The sequence below is a fragment of the Erinaceus europaeus genome, chromosome 15, assembly GCF_950295315.1.
Source record: "Erinaceus europaeus chromosome 15, mEriEur2.1, whole genome shotgun sequence".
NCBI lineage: Eukaryota > Metazoa > Chordata > Mammalia > Eulipotyphla > Erinaceidae > Erinaceus > Erinaceus europaeus.
The window spans coordinates 37,736,181-37,758,811 of NC_080176.1; the positions used below are offsets into that span (position 1 = coordinate 37,736,181).

The 22,631-nt window shown below is 40.0% G+C and overlaps 1 protein-coding gene and 1 long non-coding RNA gene across 6 annotated transcripts in view; one reads left to right on the plus strand and one right to left on the minus strand.

The window, feature by feature from the left end:
* The window catches only part of OSBPL1A (oxysterol binding protein like 1A), a 251,514-nt gene that overhangs the window by 22,658 nt on the left and 206,225 nt on the right, over positions 1–22,631 (minus strand). For 4 of the 5 annotated variants that reach the window (XM_060173612.1, XM_060173611.1, XM_060173613.1 and 1 more), the window contains one exon: positions 9,434–9,509. In XM_060173612.1, coding sequence (XP_060029595.1) covers positions 9,434–9,509 — 76 coding nt within the window. Of the gene's footprint in view, positions 1–9,433; positions 9,510–9,607; positions 9,697–22,631 lie in introns of those variants that run through there. The other variant, XM_060173614.1, reaches the window with a different exon arrangement.
* On the plus strand, positions 12,400–13,800 carry LOC132532995 (uncharacterized). Its single transcript, XR_009544891.1, has 2 exons — positions 12,400–12,464; positions 13,533–13,800. It is a non-coding gene; the product is annotated as an uncharacterized LOC132532995 (long non-coding RNA).

Below are 22,631 nucleotides of genomic sequence, written 5' to 3' on the forward strand. Positions count from 1 at the left end.
AATAAAGGAAAAAAAGAGTCAACATCTTTTCATGATCAGTTGTTATCTCTACAAGTTTGTATGTTGGATGACCCATAGAGGTTGTGAAGATTACATAAAATAGTTCATAGGAAATTCAGAACAATGCCAACTGAGTGTGGACTGTGCAATAAACATTAGTTCTTCTCACTATTAGTAATGCATGGAAGCATTTCAAGTACAACAAAAAGAAAGAAAGACTTTAAAGGTTAGGCTACTTTGTCTTCTTGCCTAGGCAGCCTTAGTACAGGGAAATTACTTAGCTGCAAGGCTTATGAGTTTTGACCCTAAAGATGACAGAGTCAGCGAAAGGACACCTACCCCTAGAGGAGGATGGTTGTAATCCCCACTGGCAAGGGTTTCCTTGCTTACTGGCTGCCCTATCCAATCACCAAAGAGGACAAGAGCTCTTGGCAGTGGCAACATGAGCCCTATCACTTGAGGTGTATGTAACACAAACTATTCCCTTTCTACTTCCTCTGTCTCCCTCCTGTCTATAGTTTCACTTTATTGGACTAAATATCTCAGCAAGATTCATTTTAAAAGATTTGTTCATTTAAGAGATAAACAACTCTCTTTTAAGTTTGTTCCTAAATTTTTTAAATAAAAGAACTACCCAGACTATAAGATGTTCACCAAAGAAATATGAGCCATGAGGTGCCATGCATTTTAGTCTGTCTCTAATTATGGCAGATCAGATAGGAATCTCAATCCAGGGACTTGGTCTTTCAACTCCCCTGTAACACTGTGCACAGTGCCATTTCCCCATATAAACAGTCCTGGGAAAATGTACAACATAAGCAGAATGGGACAAAAATGTTTACTGGTTATCAGCTCCTTGCCACCATTGGTTAGAATTTACAAAAGCTAGCAAGTCAGTGAAACAGCATGGTATAAATTGGAGACAAAGGCACAAAGAGGGGTTTTATTATTAACTCAGTGGCTAGTTTATGTGAAAAGCCTATAAAATTACAACAGCTTCTTAACTATAATTTTGTAATCTAGAATAATTTAAATTACCTCCCTAGTTCTTTTAGTAACTCAGAATGTAAGCAATTTTAAGGAAACAGAAAGAAACACAGCTGGGCTAAGTAACAGAAGTGAAGCAGAAGACAGAGTGAAAGGATCCAAAAAGAACAGATGCACATCACCCAAAATGCTTTAACACCACTACAGACCTCTCAGGACAGTGAACTGCATTATTGTAAAATACGGCAATGGTTTGCCTCTGTCAGCTTGTAATTATCTGAAAAATAATCTTACAAGTATTTTAATCACTAAAAGCTATGGCTTCCTACATATATAATGAAAAAACCTCAATGAAGACAAATTATATTTCAATCCCTCAGGGAAATTCATGACGATACAGTTCTCCGTTCTGCTACAGTGGATTTTGGTTTTGCATTTTCTAGATATGGTACAAGACTAATTAATACTGTCTATATCCCAATAATCAGAAAAACAACAACGTACATTATGAAGGTCAGGTTTCAGGAAGAAACATTAGCTCCAATGCTTTTATCACTGAAAGCCTCAGTCTACTGGAAAAATTAAATATTTATGTCAGGCAACTCTACCTTGTGACCCAGCTAAAAGCTGAATGTTTAAATTTATCCATGCAAATTAATAGAAATGATGAAACTGAAGAAACTCTTAATTACAATTGCTTATCAGCTGACAAACTGAGAAGAAGAAAAAAAGAAGGCTGTTTCATCAAGTAAGCATTATAGAAACAACCAAAGTTAAGGCCAAGTTTGATTTCACCTGAAGTAGAAAATATTTTGCATATTTAAAGTATAGCATCAAAAGTGCATGTAGTTAAGACATGATTAAGAGAGAAAATCAACTACAGTCTTAGGCTATGCTTGTGTCTGCTTATCTGCTAGCCACACACTGAGTGGATATTCCACTACTAACCTGATGGCCAAGGGCACACAGGAGTTCTGGGCCTGGCTCTTGAATATACCTTTTATAGGACCAAGCTGACATTTAATCCTTTCCCCACAGCTTCTCCTCCACAGCTACTAAGAATGTAAAAATTCAAGCTTACATTTAAGGACTTCAGTGGGTCAAAGGCCTCTTGAGGCTAATCTTATCATTATCCACCTGATGGGTATCATTTATCAGCTTATCACTACATGAGATTCCTGCCACTTGATTACCACTGACTATGTCCAAAGAGGTCACATTAAGACCTTACAAGATAAATTTCCTATGACAATTCTTTATAGACAGTTTGAAAACAAAAAGAAAAAACAAACAAAAAACCACCTACTGCCCTTTGCTTTTGAACCACTTTCCCCCAGTTCTTACAACAACACAGAGAAGTATGGGAGGGGTATAGGGCTCCATGACTTTCCAGTGTCATAAAGGAAAGATGTATCACTAGCCTGAAAGCAGAAGTGCACTAGAGTTTGCAGTGAGTACCCCCCTAGCATTTCCTCTCCACTATTCCAAGCTTTAGGTCCATGATTGCTCAACAATTTGTTTGGCTTTGTATGTTAACTCTCTTTTCAGTCACCAGGTTCCAGATGTCATCAGGATGCTGGCCAGGCTTCCCTACACTGAAGACCCCACCAATGTGTCCTGGAGCTCCGCTTCCCCAGAGACCCACCCTACTAGGGAAAGAGAGAGGCAGACTGGGAGTATGGACCGACCAGTCAACGCCCATGTTCAGCAGGGAAGCAATTACAGAAGCCAGACCTTCCACCTTCTGCAACCCACAATGACCCTGAGTCCATGCTCCCAGAGGGATAGAGAATGGGAAAGCTATCAGGGGAGGGGGTGGGAAATGGAGATTGGGTGGTGGGAATTGTGTGGAATTGTACCCCTCCTACCCTATGGTTTTGTGAATTAATCCTTTCTTAAATAAAAAAAATTAAAAAAAAGAAATTAGTTTTTCAGCCATTTATTTCCATGTTGGGAGATTCTGACTCTGATTAAGGTGGCAGAGGTGCTAAATGTTATTTACCTAATTTGTGATTTCTGTCCTCTCTCATGTCAGTATTTATAATATATCAGCTTTGGCAAAGTCCCAAATATTACTGATATCTTTTTATCTATCTCAGAGTTGTAATTCAAGAATGAGACAATTGCTCACAATGATATCTGATAACATGCTTGTCTACGTCTAAAAATATCATCAGAGTCTTGACAGTTGTCAGGCTGCCTCTGCTTGATGGTTCTGTGGAAGGAATCATGCAGCTAATGAATGAGCTAGATGAGTGGTTTTGAAGGAAAGAATTTAATATCCACAGCAAGATCAAAGCATTTAATAAAAATACATTGACAAAGATGTGTTTCAGTAAACCATACTCTAGTTGTCTCAACTTCACCTGAATATTACAGGGAATAAATGAGTGAGAGGAAAGAATTTCATGGATTGAGAGTTAAAAGCAATGATGAAGCTTCTTTGGTTCAGTGCTCCAAAGGAACTGAAGCAATTCTATCTCCAGTGTAAAGTAATAGGATATTTCCCCAATTTCTCCTTCATATCTCTCTCTCTCTCTGTAGCACTGAGGCTTGAACATATGTGAATTTTCTCTGCTTCTGTGGCAACTTCTTCACTTCAAACAGAGAGAGGGAGAGTCGCCAGGGCGCTAGAGCTTCTCCCAGAGGGACCACCGTGTGGCACTGAGTGGGACTCAAGCCATGTGATTTATTCAGGGTAGGTTTTCCCAAATGTTGTTTTCAAATAAAATTGAATGATGTCCAGACTGAGTTATCACCTTATGGACTGCACAAAAATTATTTTTGATACTGTTATTTGATTTTTTTTTTGGCATATAGTTAGGAACAGATAAAAGAAATATTGCTAGATATTTAAAAAAAAGAACAGAATTCCTACTCCCATCTGTCAATTAGTATAAATGGGATCTCTTGATTTTTAAACATATTTAAAAAAATAGTTGTTGCTGAAATTCCTATCTCACTATAGCAACAAATGCTACTCATTTACAGGTGTCTATACATATCTGAAAAAAAAAAAGTCCATTTCATGCAGTCCAGAAGGTGGTGCAGTGGATACACCTTTGGACTCTTTAGGTCACTAGTTTAGTCTCTGGTAGTGCATGTATCAGAGTGTTGCTCTGGCCTCCTCCTCCTCCTCCTTCACCTCCTCCTTTTTCCCTCTTTTCCTTCCTCCTCCTCTTCTATCTCATTAATAAATACATTTAAAAATCTATTTCATAAATAACACTTTACCTCTTATGCCAATATTTTTATAACCTGTATAACAGAATGACGGAATTTCAATCTTTATGGTATTTTATTCCACTAGAAACCTTTCATTATAAAAAAAAAAATCAGGGCCAGGGATACAGGTCAGCAGTAGAGCAGATGTCCTGTAAGACTGAAGCCCTGGGTTCCATCCCCACCACCACATGAGATGACAGAGCAGTGGTTTGGTCTCTCGCCCATAAAAAATAATTTTAAGTCAGCTTAAGCCTTAGACCCATTACAATGGAATAAGTTTCTGTGCTGCGCTTTTTCCTTTCCCCCCTTTTTTTGATCTGAAAAAAACTCATCTATGGAAAGAAAGAGGGAAAAGAGAAGAGAAGGGCCTCAAGACAGCTCTCTTGGATAGTGAGCCTACTTTGTTACATGACCAGGTTTAAGTCTAACCTCCACTATACTGAAGAAAGTTCTAATGGTGTAGTCAGTCTCTCTCTCTCTCTCTTTCTCTCTCGTTCTCTCACTCTGTCATTCAACCTGAAAAAGTTGGTGATGACAGAAAGAAAAAAGGAAGTCAATGTTCATGTCAATATTCATCTTTAATAGTAATCTAACATTAATATTAAATATTAACATTAATGATATTGGTATTTGCTCTATGCACATATGCTACTCAATTTTTTTTAAGTCTGGTACCTCACTTTTCTCTCTCTGAGGTTGGTTCTGGTCTTTAAGTATGAACACTCATGACCTAACTTGTGGGTGAGTCTTGCTGAGAAATTCTGAAGACATAAGAGAAATAAGAAGGAAGGAAACAAGACTGTGGAATTATGGGATTATTGAATTTCAATAAAAGGAGTATGAAAACAAGGAACAAAGGCTTCAAACTATACACCAGTATCGGCATTACATTCTGAACTGAGTTTGTAAAGTAAATACTTCAGTATCAGAGTTCAGATTGAATTCCAGTTATATAAAGTGTTTATTTCATGTAGTATACCCCAATATTTTGGTAGCATAATCCCGTGCAAAACAGATTGGGAGAAAAAAAAAGAAAGGAGTTATTATTAGTTTTAAGAAGCTGAGTTTTATTTAATTTCATTTTATTTTCACGAGGGTAGTGCAGGGGAATGAACCTGGGACCTCAGAGCCTCAGGCAAGAAAATCTTTTTAGATATCCACTATGCTATTATCTCTCCTAGATGATACTAACTTTTAAACATATAAGTTTCTATATTTTTTTTTAGAGGAAGGCAAAATAAAATGTGTTTGTATATGCATGTGTATGTATATATTTATGTGTGCAGAGAAAGCCTGACAGTATCAGATGCCATAGGACATTACATTCTGGGATGACAAATACTGAAGAAAATCCCAGGACTGCCCTTACTCACTCAAACAAAAGTCTACCTGGCAGGCAGGCAGGCAGGCAGGCGTTTGTCATGAATTGCTAAGAGCTATGTATTTTAGATAATGACACTATAGCTTAAAAACATATCATGTAACAAGTGAATCGAGCAGTTTCATCGACTGCTATATGTGTTTCTTGTAGGCAGATAACATCTGCCTGATGCTGAATCGCCAATTGACCAATAAGAACGCGTTTGGCAAAGGACAGCCCCTCAACATTAAGTTGGAGGACTCGAAGAGCAGGACCAACAGCTTGAAAGCTGGCAGGAGCTGCTTGTTGCTGGCTTTGAAAGTGACTGGGATCCATGTGGATTCAGTCGGCTAGGAAGGATCGTCAGTTTCCCCAATGAATGGGTACTCACGAGATGCACCACGGGAAGGTCGATCCAATGCATCCTATGACACAGTCTGGCACCGTGGTCTCCTGGTCAAGATCTCAAGATGCCTGCCTCCATGGGTGGCCAACACTATATCGTTTCTTCTCCAAAATAGAAGATTCCGGGTACATCTGGGTGACAAGTCTAGCAGATGGAGACTTGTCTCAAGTGGCCTCCCCCAGGGCTCTGTTCTGGCTCCTACGCTATTTAATATTTACATCAATGACCTCCCAGAAACTTCTTCAAGGAAGTTCATCTAAGCCGATGACATCTGCTGTGCAACTCAGGCATCCAAGTTCGACATCCTCGAGGAAACACTCATGAAAGACATGTCTCTGATATCTGATTACTGTAAAAAATGGCGACTAATTCCTAGCACTGGAAAAACGGTATCATCTGTTTTCCATCTACACCATGCCTCGGCCTCGCGTGAGCTTAATGTGCAGCTTGGCGATACGAGAATCTGGCATGAAGCCCAGCCAGTCTATCTTGGCGTTACTCTCGATCGCACTCTGTCATTTAACAAACATCTCATAAAAACTGCAGCAAAGGTGGGCGCAAGGAATAACATCATTGCAAGACTGGCCAGCTCCTCATGGGGCGTGAGCGCTTCCACACTACGATCATCATCTCTGGCATTATGCTATTCCACTGCAGAATACTGTGCCCCAGTATGGTTCCGTAGCCCCCATGTCCACTTGGTCGATTCCAAATTATATTCCTCCATGAGGATAATTTCTGGAACCATCCGTTCCACCCCGGTTCCATGGCTGCCAGTTCTTAGCAACATCGCCCCACCAGATATTCGTCGGGATGCGGCATCATCTAAGTTCATTTCCCACGTCTACATTCAACCGGACCTGCCAATATACGCGGATATCTTCGCCCACCCTGTCCAACGCTTGACGTCTCGTCACCCAATCTGGTCCCCTACGCCTACACTGAACTTCTCTGTTCCAGTCTCTTGGAAACAGAGCTGGCAGTCAGCTGAGGTAAAGAACAAACACCTCATCACAGACCCCTGCAAGCGTCAACCCGGCTTTGACCTAGCACGTTATGATTGGGCTCTCCTCAATCGCTATCGAACAGACCATGGCCGGTGCGCCGCTATGTTCCACCGCTGGGGAGCCAGAGATGACCCGAACTGCCCCTGCGGCTACAGACAGACTATGACCCACATAGTCAACGACTGCCACCTCTCCAGATTCAAAGGAGGTCTTGAAACTTTACATCAGGCTCAACCTGATGCTGTTGACTGGCTACGGAAGAAGGGCAAACGCTAGAAGAAGAAGAAGATGGAAATGTGTAATTAACATTTTATTTAAGGAAATTAGGTCTTTTGGGATAAAAGGATGAAACTTGAGATGATTACACTTATCAACATAAGCAAAAAGTAAAAGTCAACTACTGATGGTTTCACTCATATGTGGAATATAGAGAATTGAGACACATGAACTTGCAAAAAAAAGAAAGAAAGAAATGGCCAAACACTGTCTTTAAAGCTTTATGATAACTGTGGTACAGAATTTTGATGGTGTTGTATGGTGTGTAATCTTATAATCTTTCAAACCATTATTAAACTACTCATATAAAAGATGATATATATATATATGTATATGTATATACATTTGGATTTTCCTGGTGAATCATAGTAAAATCCAAATTGGATTAGAACCCCAGGGGGAGTTGGGCAGTAGCGCAGCAGGTTAAGCGCATATGGTGTGAAGCACAAGGACTGGCAGAAAGATCCCAGTTCGAGCCCCCGGCTCCCTACCTGCAGGGGAGGTTGCTTCACAGGCGGTGAAGCAGGTCTGCAGGTGTCTGTCTTTCTCTTCCCCTCTGTCTTCCCTTCCTCTCTCCATTTCTCTCTGCCCTATCTAACAACAACAATAATTACTACAACAATAAGGGCAACAAAAGGGAAAATAAATATTTAAAAAGCCCAATATTTTATTCTTAGGTATGACTAACTGCTGATAAGATATTGACACTATTCTGTATCAGAACTAATATTAGACATTTTACATAAATTTTATTTAACTCTTAATATACTTTTAAAATATCAATTATTCTAATCTTCCACAGAAGGATGCATTAGTCATGGAATTTGCCTAAGGACTTTTAAATAGGAAGTGGTAGTATTAGAATAAATTCCATGTTTGCCACATAGCTTAGTCAAGTGACTCTCTAAGCAGTCAAGTTAGAAAATATTGTTTAAAATAAATGTTCCTGGGATAAGATACTTGAAAATTACATTCAATAAGTCACAGTACACATTACTCTATGCAGAGAAATAAGGACACTATAAACATATTATAGTGAGAATATCACTGGTTGGGAATATTTTAAGAAATAAATGAAAATGTTTATAAAGTGACTATGCTTCATTCTGAACACAGGGAAAGTTCTTGGTTTCCTTCTAGGTGCAAACTAAATCAAAAAGTTTTGAGACCACCTGGGACTGCAACAAGACAGGACTAGAACTACTTTGGGAACCCACCAAATGAATGCAAATATGTGTGGCTCATGGACAGTGAGGAGCCTAAGAAGAGACTCCTGAGTCTAAAGCCCGTATCTACTCCAGAGCAGTTGGTAACAGTCTGACAGTTTGTCAGTTGAGGAGCAACCTTCAGTCTGTTTTATCAAGAAAAAGATTGCTGAGGGGACAAGAGGACTTGCCTAAGGCTCACCAAATGCAACTGTGAGTCTCCATTGCTACTACCTCTCAGAGGCTGGAGCAGCAGCCAGAAGGCCCCGTACTTACATAGGGGGTAGAGAACTGGCCAGGAAGCTCAGGAGATCTGCACCCCCAGTGGTCTAGAGGTGGGGCTATATAGTGAGAGCCTTTCCACATTGTTTTCCTGATGAATTGGGAAAAACAGTGAATAACTGACACAAAATCCACAGAGTATAAACGGGACTTGTTTAGAAACTCACAGGGTCAAGTAGTACTTCCAGCTTGGATCTGGCAGCTGGATGAGCAGCTGAACTGAGCCCTGGGATTTGGATCCTCAGGGTGTGGGAGTCCCTGTGCATAACCACTGTGCTATCTCTCCCCACCCCAATTTGTCTTTTGATCAGGAATGAGTGATTAAGCTAAAAAGCCTGCTTATAGTTAAAAAGCCCTCAGGCTCCCATATCCTACAGGGAAGAAAAAGAACAAAAGAGGCTTTAACAGCCACTGTGCTTCAGCTCAGGGATTCAGATAGCATTGAAACAACTTAATTTCCACAACTGTGAATTATTTAAGTACTTTACTTAGACACAAGTCAATCCAGGCAAGAGTGATCAGTGGACTGAAAAGTGCTGAGAGAGACCTCATAACACACCCTATACAATGGTTAAACCAAGAAGAAACACAGGAGAAATGAACCAGGACAAAAGCCCAGCTAAAAGCCCCTCAAAGGCAAAAGCACAGAAGAATGTTAATATTATAAAATCACCAGTTGACTTACCATTCCAATACATTTTCTGAGGATGCTCCAGATACTGAAGTCATTTCTGGAAAACATAGGGGAGGGCAAGCTTGTTCTGAAAAGAAAAAAAAAAGCAAAAGAACATTTTTAATGCCATTGACATTGGGAGGGAAAAGGTAATGTCATTGATTTGAGAGACATAGCTGCACATACGCAGATAAATGTTCAGATGTGCTTGTTGATTGTGACGGTGGTACACACACACCTGGTACAGCACAGTTTACCATGTTCAAAGACACAGGTTCAAGCCTCCTCTCTCCACCTATGGAGGGGAAGTTTCACAAATGATGAAGCGTCTATAAAAAAAAAGGCTCCAGGAAAGGTGAAGTGATAATCCTGATCCAGGGGATTAAATATAAATTACAAACAATTTAAAAATGTGTACGGTGTGGCTGGGGAGATGGCTTATGGGGTAGAAGGCAGAACATGCCTGTGTGAGGCCCTGGATTTGAACCCTGGAACCACATATGCCAGTGTTTTCATTTCTCTCTCATTAAAGCCAACCATGAAAGCATTTATTTAAGTGTGCAATGTAAAGGGCTGTAAGAACAAAGTAGGGTTAGTCAGGGCTGCATTGCTGTTCACTGACTAAGGTGGCATCTGAAAAGCTTTGCTGCAGATCAACAGAATCTAAATTATTTATTTATTTATTTATTTTGCCTCCAGGATTATTGCTGGAGCTCAGTGCCTGCATTACAAATCCACTGCTCCTGGATGCCCTTTGTTCCCCTTGTTGTTTATTGTTATCATTATCAGTGTTGTTATTATTATAGTTGTTGGATAGGACAAACAGAAATCAAAAGAGGAGGGGAAGACAGAGAGGGGGAGAAAAAGACAGACATCTGCAGACCTGCTTCACTGTGAAGCAACCCCCCTGCAGGTGGGGAACCTGAGGCTCGAACCGGGATCCTTAAGCTGGTCCTTGTACTTAGTGCCATGTGCGCTTAACCTGCTAACTGTGCTACCACCCAGTTCCAGACCCTAAATCTTTGTTAGTGTTCTGATGCAAACTGTTCTTGTCCTGGGCTTGGGAGACAGCATAATGGTTCTGCAAAAAAGACTTTCCTGCCTGAGGTTCTAATGTCCCAGGTTCAATCTCCAGCACCACCATAAACCAGAGCTGTGCTGTACTCTGGTTGGACTGACTCACTCTCTATCAATCTATCTATCTTTCACCCCCTCTCTCCTCTCTCTGTCTCTCTCACTAAAATTATATATATATAACATGTGTCCTAATCCTCCTCTGTTGATACCCAGCATTTAGGCCAACTGAGAAGCACACTGTCCAGGTTGTTTGGCTGACACCTGCATTCTTCTGATACTTTATAGATTACTGTGCTGTAGATACTTCATATATGTCTAATGAAGTACTAGGACAGAGTCTGGTCTAAGGTGTTTGTCACCAGGATTTATCACAGCCAGGCAACTTTAGCATTCCTGATGATATTTCTTCTTTTCATTTTTCCTTATCATAGAGGGTGAGACAATGACAGAGAAAGAAACTGACAGAAGAACTGACACCTGCATCACTGCTCCACCACTCATGAAGATCCCCTCCTGCAAGTGGAGACCTTAGTCTTGAACACTGGTCTTCACATATGATTAAGTTTGTGCTCCACTGGGTAAGCACCACCACCTAATTCCACTGGCCAAAGGTAGTCAAGAAATTAAATGGGGAAGTAGCTGCATCAAAAATATATATTAAAGTGAAATTAAAATTTAGAGCCTATATATTGCTATTAGTACTTTTCCAAAGACACTGACATAAAACTTAGCAGCTCTGAATGTATCTGGTAATCCTTTGCAAATTAACCTTTACAGAACAAACATTTTCAGAGACTTTGCAGGGGCACAGAAGTAGTCAGAAGTGTCTGTCATTGGCTTGGACAAGTCACACATCAGGGTTCAGGCATATCTGGGGCCAGGACTGACTGGCAGGAAATGAATTCCAGACCAACTTTTAAAAACATTATTATAATAATAAATTATGGCAAATCATGCTGGTTTTCCACTGTCTTCTTAAATCCATGTAACTGAAATATGAAAATATATTGCCTTCTAGAGGATCCAGCTGGTGGCTCACTGGGTTGAGTATACACATTACAGTGTACAAGGACCAGGATTTAAGCCCCCAGCTCCAAACTGTAGGGGGAAGCTTCATGAGTGGTGAAACAGTGCAGCAGGTGTCTCTCTCCTTCCCTCTAAACTTCTGTTTTTATCCAAAATAATAAAATTTTTTTAAGTCTTCTAAAGAGTACCTATAAATAAACTAAATTATAAGTTAATATAATTTTACGTTTCAGATAAATAACATTATTTTAAAACCCTCCACAACAAAATCAGATTTCATTTTCCTTTAGGAACATATGCTGCTCATTTGGCAGAGTTGTCATCTAATCAATCTGCTGAATAAAAGGCTACAGATGGTATGTTGTTGCGGCAGTCTGGTGTCTGGCTGCACCACGGAGAAGAGAGCGGATGTCCAGAGCAAAGGGGTACACAAATCTTTATTATAGGATGGGGGGGGAGGTTTGGTTCAGACCACGTGGAACCAACCGGCAATGGCCGACGGGGGGGGGGGGGGGGGGGGGGGGGGGGGCGGGGGGGGGGGAAGAGGAGTGAGCGAGACCTCAGAGAGGGAGAGCCGAGAGCCCAGAGAGAGAGAGGGGAGGGGTGAGGGGGCTTTTTATTGGGCGACAACCAGGGGTGACGTGTAGGGCCAGGATTGGTTGAAAGGGGGCACTCTAGGATTTAGCGGGGCATAGAAAAACCTGGGGGCGGAGCAAGGATTGGTTGAAAGGGGGCACTCTAGGATTTAGCGGGGCATAGAAAAACCTGGGGGCGGAGCCAGGATTGGTTGAAAGGGGGCACTCTAGGATTTAGCGGGGCATAGAAAAACCTGGGGGCGGAGACTGCATCAGAATAACTCCTCAGCAACAATGGTGTGGAAATCACAGTCTCCAAAATTCAAGGCCATCAATCGCAGTGACAAGAACAATGAACCCCACAGGTAGAAGTCCTGCCACTACCTATCATTTGCATGTCTGAGACACTTTTAGAAATATATGGTAGGGTTTTTTTTTTATCTCCTTTATGGAAAAATTAGGCAAAGTTATATATTTAGTAAACTGGGACCCTATACAAGCTTTGTGAAGAATGAAATACCCCTAACAGATACTTATGTTAAACATCTATGTCTGTGTTAGTATTCTGATTAAAAGCAGGAATAGCAAAAAGGGTGGGGAAAAAAATCAGGAAATTATTTTGGAATAAGGAAAGCTGAAGACAGAAGTATCCAAACTTTTAAACAGGTTTTTTTTTTAAGTTTGGATACTTCTGTCTTTTTTATGTACATGTATAACTCTGTTGTGTTTTTTGAAAATGTAATGATTAGTCACTGAGTGTTTCAAGTGTCTGTTCTGTAACACAACTGGAAAGTAGAGGTGAAAGGTGAAAGTGTTGCCACAAGGCCATGACAGCTTCTTGTGAATCACACACAGGGCTAAGTGCAAAAAGTTATGTCTTGCTGTGTGTGTGCCAAGTTCCTCAAAAGGAAAGATCCGGGGAGTTGGGTGGTAGCATAGCCGTTAAGCGCACGTGGCGTGAAGCACAAGGACCAGCTTAAGGATCCTGTTTTGAGCCTCTGGCTCCCTACCTGCAGGGGAGTTACTTCATAGGTGGTGAAGCAGGTCTGCAGGTGTCTATCTTTCTCTCCTCCTCTCTGTCTTCCCCTCCTCTCTTGGTTTCTCTCTGTTCTATCCAACAGCAATGGCAATAACAATAATAACAATGATGATAAACAACAAGGGCAACAAAAAGGGGAAAAATGGCCTCCAGGGGCAGTGGATTTGTGGTGCAGGCACTGAGACCCAGCAATAACCCTGGAGGCAGAAATAAATAAATAAAAGGAACGATCACTGAGAAAATGTGACATTGTCTGCAGTTTTAATGCAAAGGGAATACATATTTTAATCAAATTACATTTTATTAATTCATATTTAAAATAAATTTCTGTGAATCATGTTAAGTGGAATAAGTCAGAAACAGAAGGATGAATATGGGATGATCTCTCTCACAGGCAGAAGTTGAAGAACAAGACCAGAAGAGAAAACACTAAGCAGAACCTGGACTGGAGTTGGTGTATTGCACCAAAGTAAAAGACTCTGGGGTTAGGTGAGGGGTGGGAGGAGAGTACAGGTCCTGGAACATGATAGCAGAGGACCTAGTGGGGGTTGTATTGTTATGTGGAAAACTGGGAAATGTTATGTATGCACAAACTATTTACTTTTGACTGTAAACCATTAATCCCCCAATAAAATAAAATAAATACATTTCTGTGCTTTAAATGTTTGCCTTTCCCACTGGAGTGGGGTGACAAGAATTAAGTGATTCTGGGTGAAGAAGGCAGGCAAGAATAAGAACAGAGGAAAGCAGCAGAGTTTATAGGCTGAAAGCATAGATCAATCATTCTCTTCTCTTGGAGTTTATCTGAGAGTCATTATCCTAAATTCTATGCTGCCTTTTTTCCATTCACAGAAAGAGAAAACACCCTGTACCAGGGACTGCCAGTGTTATGTTCTGGTTCTATTTTCAACTATACAGATGACATTATGACTATCTATACAACACAATGAGCAGCTTTAAATGAAAAGTCTTATCACAGCTGTTTTACCTCTGAGATGCCAGTGACTCTGGCTGGTACCCCACCATTATTCCCATTTACCCAGCATTATGGATAGACCCCCAAATTGAACCAAATGAATGTACACAGTGTAATTAACAAACACTGTGTCAGGATCCTGCTTATTCTGAGAAAAGGTGTGTAAGTTCAGGAGATCACTACCCCCATTTAAGGGATATTTTTAGATGTAGAAACTACATGTAAGACTCAGTGTGCTGGAGCCTCTCAGATCCATGTGAACTAGATAGGTTCTCTCAGTTCCAAGGACTGGACACCAGGGACACTGCTGCTCTGTTTCTGCTTCATGGGTCACTACCTTAAACACAAAAAACTGTGTTTTTGCAGACAAGTTTTGGGGGGCAGGGATAAGAAATGGTAACAAGACAAAGGCAGACAAAGTCACCTGGAGCTGTCTAACCTTCACAAGGCTACACGTACATTTTAGGGTCCTCTCTGGAAACACACACGTTACCAAGTTACCATGCGTTTGGGTATGGGAGATGATCTATATAGTCAATGAGAAAGAACTGTGGGAGGGGAATCACCAGGGCACATGCTCTTGCTATAGTCTGTCTGTGTTAACTTGAGGTAAACCATTGATCAAGGATACTGAGTGCACAATTTGAATTGGCAGTTACAAATGTCCTGAGGAGACTGGAGAGAGTTCACTTGGTAGTGCCTGTACTTTGTCATGCTGGTGGCGTTGATTCAAGGTCAGCACTACTTGAATGCCATGGCACCAGGGGAAACTGGTGTTCTGTTGTTTGCCCTTTGTCTTTCTGGAAGGAAAAGGCTGGCCCAGGAGCAGTGAAATCACCCATGCCTCTGAATAACAGTAACAAAATACCTCTACTATGAAAAATAATGCCAATGCTAACTAGAGTCTCTCAGAAATGAAGTTTCCATTCTTACTGTTTTGTGAGTTTGTCTACTAGAAAGTGATATATTATATTGTTACATCTTGTTTTCCTTGCATAAAAATAAGGAGACACCACCCTTTTTTTCTCTATCAACCACAGTAATCCCTGGATACTTGATCTGTATGCTTCATGGAAGACAAGAAAATTCCAGGAAGGTATTGGGGGTGGGGGGGTGGGGAGAGTTTGGCTTGGGGAGTGGAGTAGATGTTTTCACAAAATCTGAGACATCACAGTATCATAGCACTATATTTAAATGAGTTTTACCAACAGAAGGGGTTTGAAAACTAATAGCTAATATTCACTTATTGTTTATATTGTTTGTTTTAGACCACATGCTAATCACTTAACATGCATCACTTCATTTAGTCCTAAAACAAACAAACAAGACACCCTAATGAATTAGATGTTAACTAACTTATTTATGGTCACACATTTAGTGAGTAGACTGGGACCCTAATCCCAATTTTTTAGTGTCCTAGGCTTCAGTGTCCTACCACTTGCTGTATAAATTTGGATAAGTCACTGCTGAAGACAAGGCTCTGCTTCTTAGAAAAATTACAGCATTACCACTTTGTATGGACATGACAGTTTTCTAGTGATAAAATGAATCTTCCTTTGTTTTTAACTTGTTTTTAACTATTGGGTCTTATTCATTGTTGGCTTATAAACTTAGTTTGTTAGTGTATGCAGTAGCATTAAGAAATAAAATAAAGACTTGGTGGCAGCTTACCTAGTAAAGCATATAAGTTACCAACTGCAAGGACCCAAGGTAAAGTTCCTGGCCCCCACCTGCAGGAAGAAACACTTCAGGAGCAGTGGAGCAGTGCTGTGGTGTCTCACCTTCTTTCTCTGTCTCTCACTATTTATTTAAAAAGCCACTGGGAATGGTGGTGAAGTTCAGGCACTAAGCTCCAATGACAACCTTTGTGAAACACAAAGTAAAATAGAATACATCTAGCAAGGTTAGACATTAAAAAATAAAATTTTGGGGGTCGGGTGGTGGCATAGCAGGTTAAGTGCACCTGATACGAAGTGCAAAGACCAGCATAAGGATTCCAGTTTGAGTCCCCAGCTCCCCAGCAGTTTCTCTCCTAGGGATTCATAGAATGGAGACAAAAGTACCATCAGAAGAGATTTAGATTCACAGCAGCACAATTCCTAATACCCCAATCTTGAAAGCTACTCAGTTGTCCAACAGTAGATGAGTGGCTAAGAAAGTTTTGGTTTATATACACTGTGGAATACTACCCAGCTGTTAAAAACAATGAAATCATGGAGCTCTGGTGGTGGAGTTGCACCCCTCTTATCCTATGGTTTTTGTCAATGTTTACTTTTTATTAATAAATAAACAAAACAATGAAATCTTCCTTGTCTCCTTAGATGAAATTTGAAGGTGAACATTGAATCATCTTGTGTGTGTGTGTGTACCTCCAGGCTTATTGCTGAGGCTTGGTTGCCTTCACTATGAATCTACTACTCTTGGAGGCTATTTTTTCCCATTTGTTGCCCTTGTTGTTTATCACTGTTGTTTTTATTATTACTTATCATTGTTGTTGGATAGGACAGAGAGAAATTGATAGAGGAGGGGAGACAGAGAGGGGGAGAGAAAGATATAAACCTGTAGACATGCTTCACCGCTTCTGAAGCGACCCCCCAACAGGTGGGGAGCCAGGGGTTTGAACCAGGATTCTTATGCCGGTCCTTGCACTTTGTGCCACCTGCACTTACCCCCTTACCCCAGAAGGAATCATCTTAAGTGAAACAAACTAAAAAGAGAGAGATGAATATCAGATGACCTCACTCATAAGTGGAACTTAAGAAACAAAGATAAAAAGAGAAAACACCAAGTGAAACTTGCACCAAAGCAAAGGGTTCTGGGGAAAGGAGAGGAGAGGGTGTGGAGAGGATGTTGGAGTCCTGGTGCAGAAATAATTTTATCACACAGACACACAAGATACTATTAAGACACAAGGAAGCAACTTGGGAAAGGCTGCATGATGCTAAAGGCCTTTTTCTGTCATTTACTGTTTTTCAGTATTCTTTGTCTTATGATATGACCTTGATAAAACTGCTGGAACATTCTGTGCTGATGACCTTTTTCATCGTATTGATGAGACACAAATAAAATTTGTTTTAATTGTGTTGAGCTTGAAACATTCCATTGACAATGAAAAGTGGTACTAAAACTGACTCCTGTATTCAGACTCCAGGCAACTGCCTTTTAACAAGCAGATGCTTTCATAAGAAGTAGATTTTCGCAGAGACGCTACACAACACCAAGGGCGCGGGGGACAAGTTTGGGGCAGGCAAAGTTTCTCAGGGCACAAAAATGCCCCAAAAAGAGTTATAAAGACTTTCCATACTAAAATAAATTAAAAAAAGAGTCTGTTCAAATCATTCAAACAATACACTTCACCAAATGAACAAAATAAGTTAAAAATGTAAAAATTTTCCATTCAAGGGAGATAACAAAGATTTTTTTTTTGTTAATTACTAATGAAATGGAGACGTATAACAAAATATTTACAATACTTCATCTGATAAAGAATTACATTCAGAATATATATATAAAAAAGTACCTACAAGTGTTCGGGATAGCTCCCCCAGTGGTGAGCACACCTTCCCATATGCAAAGAATCAGATTTGAGTCCCTGGACACCATATGGGAGGCCCATGAAAAAGTAACACTTCATGGGAGTCGGCAGTAGCACAGCAGGTTAAGCACACATGGCACAAAGCACAAGGACCAAAGTAAGGATCCCGGTTTGAGCCCCCGGATCCCAACCTGCAAGGGAGTCGCTTCATAGGCGGTGAAGCAGGTCTGCAGGTGTCTCTCTTTCTCTCCCCCTCTGTCTTCCCCATCTCTCTCCATATCTCTCTGTCCTATCTAACAACAATGACATCAATAACAATAATAACTACTGGGGAGTCAGTTGGTAGCGCGACGGGTTAAGCACACGTGGCGCAAAGCGCAAAGACCAGCTTAAGGATTGCAGTTCGAGCCCCTGGCTCCCCACCTGTAGAGGAGTCACTTCACAGGTGGTGAAGCAGATCTGCAGGTGTCTATCTTTCTCTTCCCTTCTCTGTCTTCCCCTCCTCTCTCCATTTCTCTCTGTCCTAACCAAAAACGAGGACATCAATAATAACTACAACAATAAAACAACAAGGGCAACAAAAGGGAATGTATAAATAAATAAATATTTAAAAAACATTACATGTTTATCATTACTGGATTATAAACTGCATTCTTTGGACAGACAGTGGAAATTACAGGAAGAGAAAATGATATTTTCCTCTCTAGGATTCTTTAAAAACAAAAATAGGAGAGTTTCAGTGTTCTTTTTCTTTTTTCCTTTTATATGTTCATGTTAATGCAATGGGAAATTTATAATACTGCTCATTATTAAGCCAACAAGCATATATATGCCTAATAAATGTTTTTGGCCTATGCTATTAAATCTGTAAATTATTACAAAAAAAGAAACAAACAGAACTGTACCAATTAAAGGTCAGGACAAATTGTCTCAAAATTTTAGAATTTGAAGAGTCTTGTCTATGCAAATAAAGCATTGTTACTCTAAACACCTATAAATTTCAAATTCTAGAAAAGACTAGAGACTTGGGAGTTCAAAGCCTTGGTTTGAACATATCATTTAATGACTAAGTGATTGAGTGCATGTAAAACTTTTTGTCTTATTTTCTTCATTTATAAAACTGAGGGTGTAATAATATTTGAACCATCTATAAGTTAGAGCTACTTTGAGAATCAGCAGCTATTAAGTTTAAGAATTTCAGGAATGACAATCTATAATATAAATGTAAACCACACCCATTACAATGCACATACAGTATAGATTTCTGAATCGGTACATCTGTACAGTGCACTGCTTGGCCAAGTGCACATCCAAGGTTCAGTGTGCTAGGCCCCCTACCACACTGAAAGAAGCCCTAGTTTGGTGGTCTCTTTCTCTCTTTCTGTCTGTCTCTCTCAAACAGAATTCTAGATCTGAAGCTAATGTAGCACAACAGGAAAACAACTTTAGAAATCAGAGAGACCTGGGTTCTAGCCATCATGCTACTAGACTGTGGTATGAGGTTCGTTTTAAAGCAGAAACAGCTAAAGCATGGGCAGATTAAATGCATTAAGTCAGTGGTTCTTCAGTCCCCTTAAGATCATGTTACATCTTCAACTACCAGAAATTTTGACAATATATTCAAAGGAGCAAATGATCTAAAAAATCGACAACACAAAAAGAAAACAAGATTGTGAAGAATCTAGAGTTATACACTACTTGTCATACCTGCAGAAGTCTGTCTGCTGAGGACAATTACCTGCCCACCTGTTTCTTACAGACCAGGAAGCACCTTACTTTACTTTAGCACTAGTCTGGCTTTATGTCTTATCTCTTACCTCCTAAAAGCTGGTTGAAAAATTACATTATCTATTTAGACAAAGGTTACATTACATATCGTAACAGTCTGCATTCTTGATTAAGCTATTGATGTTTTCCACATTTGCCAGAGGAGTGGCAGCAATGCTCCCTGGTGGAGAACCACAACATGTAATTACTGTGAGTCACTGCCACACCAACAAGGAATTAGCCTTGAGATTACTCTGTACAGAAAAATGGAAGTTCATACTCAGGTTTCAAATTCTGGCTCCACCCACCCCTCTATTAGTATAGTTCAACAGCAGATTTTATGACACAATTAGGCACATCATGATTTATGCCATGAATATGTTTTGAAAGAAGTTGTGGACACAACATGTTTTTTTGAAGATTTTAAAAGCACAAGACATGAATTCAACAAAGCTTTAAAGAACATGCATATTTTAAAAATAATGTGAATTCTTAATATATAGTTTTCTCAAAGAGGAAAATTCCTTCTGAGCCTGAGCTAACAAGCAAAGAAAACAATGCCAAAGAACTCTCTGTCCCCAGGGGTAGTTTTCTCCTTTAGACAGAATTCAGATTGGCAGAGGTCCAATGGGAAAGAGGCACTTCAATGTATTTGTAAAGGCAAAATCCCATATGTCATCAAAAGTTGAAATGCAAAAGTATATATATATAAAATATATTATATATTATAATAAAGAAAAATGGGCAAAGTAAATAGGACAAAGCCAATTATTATTAAAAGTTAAGTTACATTGCAAGATATCTCCTAGGCAGTCAAATTTTGTATATGTAGGGAGAGGGTGCACCTTCAAATTGAGCAAGACGTCAAGCAAGAACTGACATCTTAATAAGTGTTTAACTTCTTTCTTATAACAATCTGAGGGTTTCAAATATATATATATATATAAAGCAAACTTGAAATAGAAATTGGATATTTACCTAAGAGACTCAAAAAGCCTAGGGATCATAAGGACAAGTAATGAGACCTTTGTATGGGGAACATAATGTCAAGGGACCAAGGAATGAATAATAGAGCTTCAAGCCTCTAGTCACCTCTTGTTTACACTTCTGACAGGGTAGCTTTATACCTAGCTTTGTGCAGGTCAGCCACAACTCTGAACTCTGAACAGAAAGCAGATGCTCACTTCAGTTTCACTAAACTATAAGTATCATTACAGAAATGAAAGTCAACAGCAGAAGGTACTAAACACAGAGCAGATTTTTCCTTACCACACTTATACCAGAAGAAAACTATGTTATTGCAAGAGGAACACTTGCCTTAGATTCTTCCCTAGAGTTCAGTTAGAAAGGACAATATACACTTCTAAAACCCATCAAAGATCTTTTACCTGGGGTCAGTGGTTCACAGCAGCTTGAACACACAGGAACAGCCTCTCATCCCCCTCGACTGGTGTCTCAGAGACAGTAGGATCCCAGTGTTCCTTCATCTGGTCCCTTTACCTCCATACCCAGAGTCCTTTGCTTTGGTGCAATACACCACACCCAGTCCAAGTCTCACCTTAGGATTTCCCTTACTGTCTTTTATTCTTGGATTTCCCTTACTGTCTTTTATTCTTAAGTTCCATCTATATGTGAGATCATTCAGTGTCAGTCTTTTTCTTCTGGCTTGAATCCTTCAAGTTCTGATGACAATATTGCAAAAGAGATTACTTCATCATTCTTAACAGCTGCATGGTATTCCACTGTGTTTATATACCACAGCTTTCTTAGCCACTCATCTGCCCTTGGGCATCTGGGTTGCTTCCATGTCTGGGCTGTTATAAACTTTGCTGCTATGAACACTTGTGAACACAGATCTTTGCAGATAGGTGTTTTTGTTTCCCCTGTGTAAATACCCAGGAGAGGGATTACTAGATTATGCAGTAGGTCCATTGCTAGTGTTCTTATAACTTTCCAGACTTTTCCATTGAGGTTGGACCAATTTATATGCCCATCAGCATGTAAGGTGAGTCCCCCGCACACCCCCCCCACACACACACAGCCTAGCAGTTGGTGTTCCTGTCTTTTCTTTTCTTTTTTTTAATATTTTTTTATTTTTATTTATTTATTCCCTTTTGTTGCCCTTGTTTTATTGTTGTAGTCATTATTGTTGTTGTCGTCGTTGTTGGATAGGACAGAGAGAAATGGAGAGAGGAGGGGAAGACAGAGAGGAGGAGAGAAAGATAGACACCTGCAGACCTGCTTCACCACCTGTGAAGCGACTGCCCTGCAGGTGGGGAGCCGGGGTTCGAACCGGGATCCTTATGCCGGTCCTTGTGCTTTGCGCCACCTGTGCTTAACCCGCTGCGCTACAGCCCGACTCCCGTTCCTGTCTCTTCTAATGTATGGCATTCTTACAGGTGTAAAGTGGTATCTCATTGTCATGATAAACAAACAAAAACCCTACAAAAAACAGAGCTTTCCATTTTAACAGTGTTATTTATTAAAGCTTTTTATTAAATACATTTATTGCTATATGCTAAGCACCAGAATTAGCTCTAAAAATATATCTTTTGCTCTTAACAAATCTAGAAAAACTATCCCCAAGCCATGTCACAAGGAAAAAAGTCAGTTTCCTTACTGACATAATGAAGCACCTGGATATGGTAAATTCAGCACTCTTACATCAAAATAGGCAAAGAATATGAGTTAGTGAGTGGAGAAGAAATACAAAAAGGTGTGAAACACACAAAAAGGTGCCAGAGCAGAGGTAGATAGCATAATGGTTATGCAAAGAGATTCTCATGCCTGAGGCTCCAAAGCTGAGTAGTGCTCTTGTAAAAAAACAAACAAAAAAAAAGAAAAAAGAAAGAAAGAAAAAAGGAAAGGAAAGGAAAGGGAACTAAAGGAAAGGAAAAAAGAAAAGAAAAGGAAGAAAAAGAAAAGGTAAAGGAAAAGAAAAAGAAAAACCCTGTCTCCATCATCCCAGAGGGATAAAGAACAGGAAAGCTTTCAATGGAGGGAATGGGATACAGAGTTCTGGTGGAGGGAACTGTGTGCAGTTGTACCTCTCTTATCTTATGGCCTTATCAAAATTTCCATTTTATAAATAAATAAATAAATAAATAAATAAAAAGGAAAGAGAAGAGTGTTCAACCTCCTTCACTTCAGGAATAGCTACTTCTTAAGAACAAAGACTGTTCAATATTGTAAACTCAGCACCTAAGAATCTGACA